Raw genomic sequence first — 12,022 nt, forward strand, 5'->3', positions numbered from 1 at the left:
TGTATACATTGAGTTCTGTACATTTAAATGCTTGCGCACCTGCGTGTAATAAATTGGTCTGGAGTCCGAGGAAATGGCCAAAAAGCGACGTCGGGCATTGGAACAGACCGGTGAAGTCCGTGACGAGGGAAACTCTTCTAAGAAGGTATACTGTTGCTAGTACTATTGAGTCTTTTTACAAGCTGTCAGATTTGTCGTTTTTCTGAAGCCAAAATGGACGAACAAACAACGAGTTTTGATATTTTGTTCTCGTGGAATTACACACAGACCAAGACATCTTATGAACGACTTGAGAGTTTTGCTGCCTCACTCAAAGGCTGGTGAGACATCCTTTTAGTGTTTGTTCTCTGCAGTTTCTAGAAATCGTACTGACTGCATGGTTTGTGTCCAGATACGAAGTTGGATCGTAAAGACCAACTGTTTATTGTCAACGAGGTGTGTGAAATGAAAAACTGCAACAAGTGCATTTTCTTGGAAATGCGCAAGAAACAGGATGCCTACATGTGGTACGTGTTCCGTACGTGTATGTGCGTGCAAGGCTAATTAACTTTTAATTAATAATTAGAGTGACATGATGTCGGTGTACACAAACCATAATAAATTATCTAGAGACGTGCTGTAATGAGTGTTGGCAGTAGTACATATATTATAGATCGAACAACAGAGTTGTTAGGATTTGTTCCCATTTAAGTTGGGCTAGTCGTCTTGTGTTTGCTGTTGTTCTATAGTATATTCACTACGGCCAACAAGCATTACACGTGCAAATTAAACTTTACTAATTCAAATGTTGCAGACGCGTTAGACGCATGTTTATAGAATTTTTATAATTTATTTTAGATGCATTTATTAGCAATTATTTTAGGAATCACAATGACGCATACTGGTAAATGAAAACTGGATTGAAGTCAAATGCATCTGATAACATTCACTACCAGTTGACAAAAATGCCCTCAAACTTTAGTTTCAATTAATTAGAGAAGTGATAGAATAACAAAGTGGTGAAGCAAGTAATAGAGGGAGGAGACGCCATGTAGGATGAGAAAGTTTAGAAGAGTGAAGACGTCAGGTCAAAATCAGGTAACTTAAGCACTCGAGTGCTTTATGTTTGGTCGATATCCAGATTGACGAACAGATTACATTGTAGAATGTCTTTTACATTATTACAACAGACGAAATAAATATAAATATGATGTCAAACCTGAAGAACACTAACTGATGTGACAAACAAATGAAAGTCATGGTTATGTTTTTGTACACTACCTGATGTACAGTAAATATAAACATAGTATTGTATCGATGTAAATACTATGTATGTATGGCTCAAAATTTCAGTTATTGGTGTTCATCTTTTTGTAGTGTTATTATACTTTTGCTGGTTGTTAAGTATCTTGTATTTGCGGTATGACATTGTGTGTTGAGTTAGTTTCTTATGTATTCCAGGATCAGTGATACACCACATGGTCCTTCTGCAAAGTTTCTAGTTGAGAACAGTAAGTTGTCACTTACTTGAGGGATGTTGTAATGCTTTCAGTTGTATTATAGTCTCTAGTAACGCAACTCAACACAGCTACTAAAGTTACTCACTGTTTTGCACCAGTGGCGTAGCTACAGGGTTTGAGCTGTTCTTGAGGGGTTTAGTACCCCCAAAAACGTATGGGCATGGTTGCTCATCTATTTTTTATAGTTAATAGAGTGATTTTATGTACACAATTATACAGTACCGAAATGATACGTTAGTTTGTAAATCTATACGTATTATTTGATAGTTAATTTACTTAATTTTGAACAAATTAATATTAAGAATGAACCCCAAAAAAATTTGCTCTGGCTACACTGCTGTCTGCACTTTAGCATACCTTGTACTATGCATGCTCCAAGTCTTAACTAATAGAGTCACTACTGTCACAGATGTAATTGTTAATTATATCAGTGTTTCCACTGGAAATTTGCGATTAGTAGCCACTTGGCTAGAGGATTTTGTTCGCTTGTAGCCAAGCACTTTAATTCAGAGCCAAGAAAAATTCACGTGAACATCAAACAGCTAACAGTCTAGAAGACAACCATTACTATTGATTCTGGTCTGACAGACAGGCGGCATTTATAAATTGTCACAACAAATGTAGTACTAATTTGACACATGTCATGCTCAAAAGAACGTGACCTTGGCAAGACTAAGTAAGTCCACAAATCAGACTTCAAGAGTTTAGTGCCATTCTTCTTGGCTTTTATACCAAAATTGAAAAGCTCTGAGAAATCAAAGTCTTGAAGTTTCAGCACTTCTATGTTCAGCATCATCAAAGTTCAGCATTATTGAGGTCATCGTTGTCATCATCTTTCTCGTGGTTTCTCCCATCGGTCTTCTTCCGTTTTAATCCACACAGTCATCTTCAGAACCTCATTTCTAGTTTGACGCTTACAGAAGCCATTCGCAAAGAGAGTGCCCACCATGTGCAGAACATAAATAGAGCATGCACAATAGATTGGCTACCAGTCCTTGGAGCTCCAACGCGATACGCTAATTGCCATTCTTAGTGCGCTGTAGCGACTGTGCTTGCAAATCCAGAGAAAGGCATACGTGGTACACAGTAACAGCTAGCCAATTGGTGATGAGGAACTACCATTTTATTGCCAGCGACAGCTGTTTGTAGCATTTGGCTATTTGTCGATCAGACAGCAGAAGCACTGCAGTTATATGTTGTGTTGTGTTGTGTTGTGTTGTGTTGTGTTGTGTTGTGTTATGATGTGTTGTGATGTGTTGTGTTGTGTTGTGATGTGTGTTATGTTGTCCTGTGTTGTGTTATGTTGTGTTGTGATGTGTTGTATTGTGTTGTGATGTGTTGTATTGTGTTGTGATGTGCTCTAATGTGTTGTAATGTGTTGTGTTGTACTGTGTTGTGTTGTATTGTGTTGTGTTGTGTTGTGTTGTATTGTGTTGTGTTGTGTTGTGTTATGTTGTAATGTGATGTGTTGTGTATTATTGTGCTGTGCTGTGATGTGTTGTGTTGTGTTATGTTGTGTTGTGTTGTGTTGTGTTATGTTGTGTTGTGTTGTGTTGTGTTGCGTTTGTGTGTATAGTATAGTAGGGTTGTGTTGTACTTAAGCGGACACAGAGCCTATTTTGATTTCATAAATGTGAGGATACTATTAGCATTTATACGGAATTCATCGTTGTATGTGTCATTGCTTGTTTTTTGTATTTACTACAGTACACACAATGGATGAACTGAAGCTGACCGGCAATTGTTTGAAGGGATCTCGACCAATCTTATCATTTGATACGGTAACTTCTCTAGATTTCATCACGAGTCATCGTGCTATGTATAGAACGTTATCGCTTTGTCAGGTGTTTGACCAAATACCTCATTACAGCTTACTGAAAGAACTCTTTACTCAGGTATATGTAATTACAATAATATTATTACATCACGTGACCACACATCATCTGGCCTTGTCACATGTAGGTATTTAGCACACCTTGCTATCATCCAAAAAGCAAGCCATTCGTCGACCACGTCTTCAATTTTTCGATTGCTGACAACAGAATTTGGTTTCGGAATTACCAGGTAACTTGCGGTAGGTCTGTGCGGTAGATCAATTGTGCCTTATGCTTTTTATGCTACAATAGATTGTTGAGGAAGACTTGTCTTTAGTTGAAATAGGTGAGTGGTTGTGTCGTTTTAAGGTGGGGCTTATTGTATGCAGTTGTCCAAGTATTTTTGTTAATTATATAACAACCTATGATACATGGTGTCAGGGGTGGGATCATTTCACAGTCGATGTACTAGATAGTAATGAATGGTAAGTAGGCATACTTTGGTTGCCATAGTACAATGGTTGTGTTCTAATAAGACTCTCAATTTTTACAGTGGACTGGGGCTTGTATAAACACTTACACAATGTGTGTGTGTGTGTGTGTGTGTGTGTGTGTGTGTGTGTGTGTGTGTGTGTGTGTGAACATGTCTTTGTGTGTAATATGTTTGTCCAGTATCTCAGGGTGCTTTTCAGTTCAATCTGTTAATGATTAAGTATATCAACGCTAACACATCGGTGCCTCTTTTGCCACTTTCAGGACCTCGCTTTGTATTGAATATAATTCGTATATTTGAAGGAAGTTTCGGAGGCATTTGCTTATACGAGAATCCTCTCTATCGTTCACCTAACGAGGTACAGACAATGGTTGCAATACCATGATATACTTACTACGATGTTATTATTAATATAATAGCATCGGAGGTTGTTGAAGCAAGGGGCTGGAATGAAATTTCGTAACCGTGTTGATGCTAGAATGGCGTTCACAGCTAGACAGAGTGGCATGGAGCTGCCAGAAGACGAGGTCGAGCAAGTGTTTCAACAAGACGTGTAAAGTAGGTGTCTGCATGTTTTGTAGTTGCTGTGTGTACATGTATGACTGTACTGTACTGTACTCATAATTTAAGCAAAAGAGATTTGAAGCAATTATTGACACAGTAAGTGCAAGAAATGGCACTCAATTAGTGAAGACAGCCACAGCCATCTTACACAAAATGTGTGTGCACAATGACATGCTATCCGGATTTTTAACGCTAGACTTGGCAGTTGTACGTACGTTTCTGTGCTGAAAGCGTATTGTTACTCAGGGAGGTGGAACCGGGGCAGGAGGAGTGGCTGCTCCTCCGATATCGGGATCAGCCCTCCAATAGTGGACGATGATCAAAGAAATAACTTTGGAGTTTTGTTGCTTGCAAGTAGAAATAATATCGGATGGAGTTGCAGTTGACTTGCTTGATACTAAACATTGTTCTGATCATTTGTGTGCATGCTGCTCTGGCTACTTCTGTCACAGATTAATTGATTAATTAATCAATGACAAACCAACCATATTCAGTTAAAATCAAAATGGCGGCAGTCTGTTAAAAGTCTTTGCCTCCCCCAATCCAAAGGAGCTTCCGTCGCCCCTATTACTGTTGCTTGTGAGGCCAACATGTACTGACACGTTTTTGCATCAGTTCATGGTAGGCTAGCGTGACTCCCAATTTGTGTATCCCTCAGAGGCACTGCATTTTTTGTTAGTGTTACTTGGCAGCTGTTGCTGTTTGCATGACACGTAGAATGTACCTGCACTGTGGGGCCTCAGGTCCCTCCAGCTTCATTCGCAGTTCCAGTATTAAGCATGCGTGCACAAGGGCATGCTTGCCTCACATAGGAGAACGGAACAGCTTCATGAATTAATCCTTAATCCGTCATGCACTCATCATAATATTAATGTCACGCAGCTAGTTGTTAGTGCATGCACTCTACCCAATTTGCTGGCCTACATCTCGACAAAGTGACGTGGAAATTTGCTATACTTAGCTAGTCTGAACTGAAAGAATTTTTCTTTCTTTGTCCACAGGAGCGACTACTGCATGTCAAGACAATAGATCTAGTGTAGTAAGCTTACAAAGTTGGAACTAAATAGTGCATGTTCTGATTTACGAGCTGCAGGACAGGATGCAGTTTGAAAGCGCTGCTGCTGCGTGTACTACCGTCATTGTTTCAAACTTGGATTTTGGATGTAGTGGTTACCCACGTGTATGGTGCACGTTGTATAGCTAACTAATGTGTCTTTCGCTAGTTGTTTTTTACTTACAGCTGCGTGCCATTCCTTATCCTGTGACAACTGGTAACATGTTTGCATGGTGATCTCTTTTGGATGTTGACCTAGAGGAGGAGAGAAAATGTAGCAACAATGGAGAATGGCAAAACAATTAGTCCAATTGGGATATGCGTGGAAACTCATGCAGCAGTCCAAGACGCTGATATCATGCAGACTGTGTATCTAGACTTGAGCTAACTAGAACATCCATCGTGTTGTGGTCACAAAGTTTGCCGCTCAGTTTTTCTGAAACCAGTGAAACCTAGAGAAGTTAGTACAGTGGTAGTTGCCGAACTTACCATAATGTCACGTTTTACAATAATTATTTGTAGTGTAGTGTACATATTTGCCTTGTTTCTTTTTTAACTTTCTCTACCCAAACAAGTGCTACCGTCAGCTCGTATGGGCATGGGCCACAGAACATGCAGGCAGTATAGTGTAGGAACAAGGTGTTACCGTAGGATATTGTCCAATAGTTTTTGGGAGATCAGATGCCGGATCAAGCACTGATTCAGTAAGCCACTTTGGTCGACTCATGATCGTTTTTTGTTCTTACAAAGAAGTCACTACGCAGTTTGCGCTGTGAAGAGAGTTTTTGCATGTTGATGGGAAACAGAACTCTCTTTTTCTAGTCATCAATGCATACAGAATGCGTGCTCAAAGACGTTGTTTGCTTACCAAGCCAAGGAAAAGCTCGACATAGGGAATAAGGCTGCACAGGCAAAGAATCAACTAATTTTTTAGACTGGCAAAGGCATTTGATGATCTCTACGTTTGCAAAGTGCATTTGAGTTGTGCTGTATGTATTATTTACATATGAGGTAGAGAACGGGTGACTTGGTCTTTCTGTTGATAAAAATACACGGGCAGCTACGTACTGTATGTGCAAGCTGGCTAGAGGTCATTTATGTATATTTTTCAAGAAAATTAGTAGTATTAAAAGTTATTAGTATCAAACTCATCTATTGATAGTATTTTGTTGGCACCCAACAATCTACAGTTTGGAAAAGTGAGTGCAACTAAATCTTCTGAATCATTCTTCAAACGTTGTTGCTCTAGGACTCACTTAGCTATTAAATGTGTCGTAACTAGCCCTTTGTAATTGGTGACAAAGCATCATCGACACTTGAATTGCATATTGTCTGTATCAGGAGCATATAATGTACATTGTATGAGTGCCATGACTATTGCATACAAACCGTAATTGCTTAGTTTGTGGTAGAAGAGCTTTTGACACCAAAATGTCATGATTATTGATTGAGATTAGTGCTGCACATTACATGTTGTGTGCATCCAAGTGGTATCCTGTAGCAATTACGTGTAACACTCATAATTCAATTTATCAGTGCAGCTTGTTGGCAAATTTCGAAATGCAAATAATATACAGATGTGCATAGTAGGCACAATACAATGCATGACATCTGCCAAGTCCAAACGTCACAGATTTTGTATTATGTATAATTTGTATCATGTATTTGTCCTTTCTGTGCAAGGATGCATGTAAGCATGAAGGCACCCACTGCAGTACACACGTCGTTGTCACACAGTAAGTAGACTCACATACTCTCAACAGAGGCTTCTCAGAAGCCTCCGATGTATGACCTCTTCTAATACTCTGCTATCTCCAAATAAAAATAGACAATATTCCCAACTGATCTAGCAGTTGCAATTATTAGTCGTTTATGTTTGCTATCTGTACAGTACCATTGTTTTACAACACAACACGATAACACCCATTGCAACAGCACTTATTCATCGACACTACCCTGCAGTATTGCTATTCTCTTTGGGTTTCTCATCAATGGAAAAGAAACTCGAGAAGTCGTCACCAAAAAAGAATCGAGGCAGATTCCGTTGGTTTTTCTCCTTGTCATCGTCGACAACACCAACCTCACCTGTTTCTTCCTTCAATGAAACACGCCCTTGTCCTTGTCCTTCGTCTGGCACATCGACAGGTTGAGATGCGGTGGTCACATTTCTAAGTTTATCGTTTGATTTTGTAACTGCAGCTTGAGATGGAGATGCTTTAGTAGTTGGTACTTCAACCCGTAGGTTTGGTTTTCCTTTACCGAGTGAGACTCGTGCTTGCTCATCAAATTTCGTCGGCATCTCTCTACTCTCATGTCCATACACAGATTTCTGATCAAACGGTATCTCAGCCGTTCCATACCATCGAAGAGACAGAGACTCGAGTTGACATGGTATCACGCGAGGCGAGAACTGAGTTCGTCGTCGCCGACATTTCCTGCTCCGTTCCCGGACGATGAATGACCATATGCCATTCGGATTCTCTCCCCAGTGGTGAACGGTCATGAACTGCCACCAAACGAATCCAACAGTCGACTTGTCACGTGATCGATAGGGCAGCAGCTTGGATTCTGTACCAGACGGCGACACGAGCGTCAACTCGACGTTGCCACGAGACGGATGGGAGAGAGAGACAACCACGACGACGTGCTCTAGATATCGAATCATCTTATCGCGGCCACATCCGTCCATATTCAACTTCACCACCAATGGAGTCTCTTGCGAGAACTCCCTGCCCAACAACAACACACACTCCGACATCTCGGTCAATAAATGTTCATTCCGACGACATACCTTGCACTGAGTTGACCGAGTACTTTGCAGTTGTGCTGCTCGGGTACCGTCGTCCACCTCTTAGCCATCGTAACGAATGAGTATGCATCGAGGAGTCCGAACCCATACTGGGAACTGACCCAGTAGCCGGCCCCATTCCGATGCCAACTCGGATGACTCGAATCGGTTCGCTTCGACGTCAATGCCGTAATGTACTGCACGTCTCGCCACGTCAAGTTCGGGCTACACATACCACAAACCGACATGAAAAAACTGATTCAACCAATCGCCACACGTTGAGCCTACTTCGCTTCGAGTCCCAGTGCGACGACTCCGGCGGCCAGAGGAGCGGCCGCCGAGGTTCCCGTATGGTGCGACGTGCAAGTCGTGTGTAAATCGGTTGTCGTCTAGAAAAACCCAAAAATAAAAAAAAATCAATCGAAAACTCAAATCGCCTCACAATATTTCCTGTTCCGTTCACCCCGCTGCTGAATGCAACGGCTTGGATAGACGTACAGCTCTCTGTGTAGGGTGGCGCTCTGCCGCACGCGTCGACGGCGCTAATGGCGAGCGTGTAGATGCTGTTGATGTAGCCATCTGCTGCACAGCTGTCCTCATTATGTCCCCCGTTGCCTGCCGCCCACACAAAAATCGAGCCTCTTCCCTTCCTTCCCTAGACAATCAGTTACGACAATAGCAAAGACCAATAGATGACAAATACGGGCGCGTTTGAGCACACTTTTTGTACACCGTCTTTGAGAGCCTTGCGTGTCATGTCCTTCGGTTCGTCGAATGTCTCGCCGTCGTCGCTCGGTCCCCAGCTCACCGTGTAGATGTCAACATAGTCACGACGATAGCTCAACGCCCTCGACTCGACGGCATCAGTAACCACGCCGTCCAGCATCCGAACTCCTACACGAATACAAATGAAATGATACAGACACAGTATCTACTGGGCGATCCAAAAATTACCAAAATTCTCATTCAGAACAATTTGGGTAAGCGTGAAAATGTCAATCAAGGCAAATGACAAACCATACCAAACTCTGTCTATCTGTCTGTCTGTCTTTCTGTCTCTACTAGTAGCACACTCAAACCGCCCTAATCCGGGGATATGGAAACGGCCGCTGCCCTGATCCCAGAAATGTCCCAAAAATAGAAAGCGCTAACGCGTGTAATCCTTGGAATTCCAGACCGTTTTAATGTAGATGTCGGGTAATCCAGTTCTACATACCGTACGCGTGTACGGTACACACACACACACACACACACACACACACACACACACACACACACACACACACACACACACACACACACACACACACACACGTACTACAGTCATGTACTCGTATAAGTGAAAGAGTGCAACAATCGAAAATTGAACTGCACGACTCGTACGTCCTTTTATGACAAGCAAACCAGTTGCCACAACAACAGATATTGAACTTAGGATTTAGTACAGTAGATGTGCTGCTGTTGACAGAGGGAAATGTGCGTGTTTATACGGGAGTTTCTTCTCTTCAAGTGCCTCCCTTCAGAGTCCCAAGGCCTCGTACACGTTGCAAAAGGTGCCCGGATCTCTGAGGTCCGGATTAGGGAGGTTCGAGTGTACACGCCTTTGTACATGTGTATTTTGCCCGGTTTGGCTACATGCTCGGACCTATTGATACAGTAGAGTAACTAACAATGATGAAGGTATCCTACTGCTTCCGTGTTTTTTGAGTAATATTTTTGAAACCATTACCGTCAAAAACGTATACCTCACCGGCCTTGAAATTTGCCGTATGTTTGGGCTTTGCCTTTGTAAGTGCACTCAAAATGTTGTCAAAAATGGCCGCTGGATGGAAATTCACAGCTCGAGATGGCAACTCGACTATGACTTTCGCTTTCAAACTGAAATGCCAGTACCACTTTGTGTGTTAGTTACTGCTGCTGTAGCGAGTCAACTGGCAGAAAACTTTTGTCGTAGAGATCACTAGATCTTGTCACACTGGACAAAAAAATGTGTGTCTGTCTGTCTGTCTGTCTGTCTGGCCGAAGGACAAAATTGAAAAATGACTAATATCAGAAATCAAGACCTCAAAAAATTACGAGTTGAAAAAATTCAAAATTATTCTAGGGCCTCGAAAAACATTAGACGCAGTAGGGTAGTCAGTCGGCTTGTACCAGGTTGACTACATTTCTATGGATATTCCATACTCTCCTGTTTTGCAATGTATTACTATGTTATTATTGATCGGTGACAGTGTGTTATTAATAGGTAGACAGGCAATAGTGCTGTTGGGTAGTTTGGTTTGGTATTTGCTACCTCTTCCTACGTTATCCATGCCTACTGACCTCCGACTCCTGCATTGAATGCGATGCCTGGACCACCACATGTCGAGTTCTTACGAAACGCTGCAGCAACCACACCAGCGCATCTCGTCCCATGTCTAACAACACAACAGATAGTCAACCGATCACGGTCTAGAAACAGTAAATCACTCAGACTTGCCTATTCGACGGTCTGTATCTCGGCGAGGGATCCTCGTCTTCGCCATTGAAATCATAACTGGCATTATAGTCCTACAGACACAAATGATGAATAAGTCCATACATAGTGTAACAAATAGTGAGGCTTGTGTGATTTGTGCTGTAGCAAAAGAAGATGACGTTACATTTTAAATCTTTGGGCATTCATTCATATTTGATTTCACAACATCAACATTTCGTTCAATTTCTTTATTTGTTGCATCATATTCACTACTATAAGTAATAGTTAATTGAAGGTTAAAAGAAAGTTACAGTAATGACATGAACTGATCAAGAGATGAGCAAGCTAATTTCATTAGCATGGATCTAATGGTAAGAAATCAATAAGCGACCGGGGCGCAAGACCCCAAAGTCCAGACAAGTGACGTCCAGACAAGTGACCAAAGCAGCAGGCCAGATCTATTTGTTGAACAAAAAGATGCTCTTGATGAGCTTATTATGCCTTAACATGTCCATGTAGCACGTCCAATCAAAGTAAAATTGTAGGTCAGTCATGAACACCAGTTGGTCAGACCAACTGTTATATTCACTCTGCATTTGACTTTCCACATGTGAATACTCAAGAGTTATTTTGGAACCAATTAGAATGCAGGTGGCCCACAACCACAACCACTCATATTCCTGCAAAGCAATGCACAGCAGATGCAAAACCTGTGTCAACAGAATGCACTATATGATTCGATTTGGCACATCCAACAGCTGGATATACTACTACGTCCGATTTCCATATTGAGAACACAACTGAGAGAGTAGGTGTCGATGACAGGTTTCATTGTTTGGGTGATATTCACTAGACTCCATCAAACAGAATCAGACACCGCAATCAAATGGCATCTAGGTAAACTCAGCTGAGTGTCCTGATTACCGAAAGCGGTAAAAGAGCAAACAGAATTTCAGAGTGTTTGTGTTTGTGTAGCTAGTGAGTTCTCTAAACTCAAACGTCTGCTATCATGGCTAATTAATAAATATTGCTGCTCGAGGAATGGGCTAGACTCTAGTATGTCTAATCGAATGCGAGTCCTTCAATATGAAGATCTAACCATGCAGCCGACTCAAGATGTGCACACTTACGTAGTTAGGCTTGATGTCGGGATGAGTCCATTCCAGACCTACACCAAACACAACGAATAATATCACCGAATTCTCTTCGCTCCGTCCGCGCGCGTCGCCATGAACAACGAGCGTCTCTCGCTTGAGCATGCAGCTCAATTGCGACGGGGAAAACGAGCAGTGAAGCCTTACCGTCATCGAGGATGGTGACGACGGCCCCTTTGCCAGTGATGTTCCGCTCCC

The 12,022-nt window shown here is 41.8% G+C and overlaps 2 protein-coding genes across 2 annotated transcripts in view; one reads left to right on the plus strand and one right to left on the minus strand.

Moving 5' to 3' along the window:
- Positions 1–58: 58 nt before the first annotated feature.
- Positions 59–4,735, plus strand: LOC134178594 (ribosome biogenesis protein BRX1 homolog). Its single transcript, XM_062645474.1, has 10 exons — positions 59–145; positions 209–320; positions 392–506; positions 1,441–1,490; positions 3,207–3,280; positions 3,344–3,394; positions 3,462–3,563; positions 3,626–3,659; positions 4,070–4,164; positions 4,226–4,735. The coding sequence occupies exons 1-10, from the start codon at positions 74–76 to the stop codon at positions 4,361–4,363; spliced, it is 843 nt and encodes a 280-aa protein (XP_062501458.1). The 5' UTR covers positions 59–73; the 3' UTR covers positions 4,364–4,735.
- Positions 4,736–7,155: 2,420 nt separating this feature from the next.
- The window catches only part of LOC134198408 (furin-like protease kpc-1), a 5,641-nt gene continuing 774 nt past the window's right edge, over positions 7,156–12,022 (minus strand). The window contains exons 4-12 of the mRNA XM_062667803.1: positions 11,972–12,022; positions 11,801–11,838; positions 10,692–10,762; positions 10,535–10,629; positions 8,934–9,106; positions 8,655–8,867; positions 8,501–8,601; positions 8,216–8,437; positions 7,156–8,153 (exon numbers count right to left, since the gene is read on the minus strand). The exon at positions 11,972–12,022 is cut by the window's right edge and continues 64 nt beyond it. Coding sequence (XP_062523787.1) covers positions 7,376–8,153; positions 8,216–8,437; positions 8,501–8,601; positions 8,655–8,867; positions 8,934–9,106; positions 10,535–10,629; positions 10,692–10,762; positions 11,801–11,838; positions 11,972–12,022 — 1,742 coding nt within the window. The 3' untranslated portion in view covers positions 7,156–7,375. The remainder of the gene's footprint in view (positions 8,154–8,215; positions 8,438–8,500; positions 8,602–8,654; positions 8,868–8,933; positions 9,107–10,534; positions 10,630–10,691; positions 10,763–11,800; positions 11,839–11,971) is intronic.

The sequence above is a fragment of the Corticium candelabrum genome, chromosome 1, assembly GCF_963422355.1.
Source record: "Corticium candelabrum chromosome 1, ooCorCand1.1, whole genome shotgun sequence".
NCBI lineage: Eukaryota > Metazoa > Porifera > Homoscleromorpha > Homosclerophorida > Plakinidae > Corticium > Corticium candelabrum.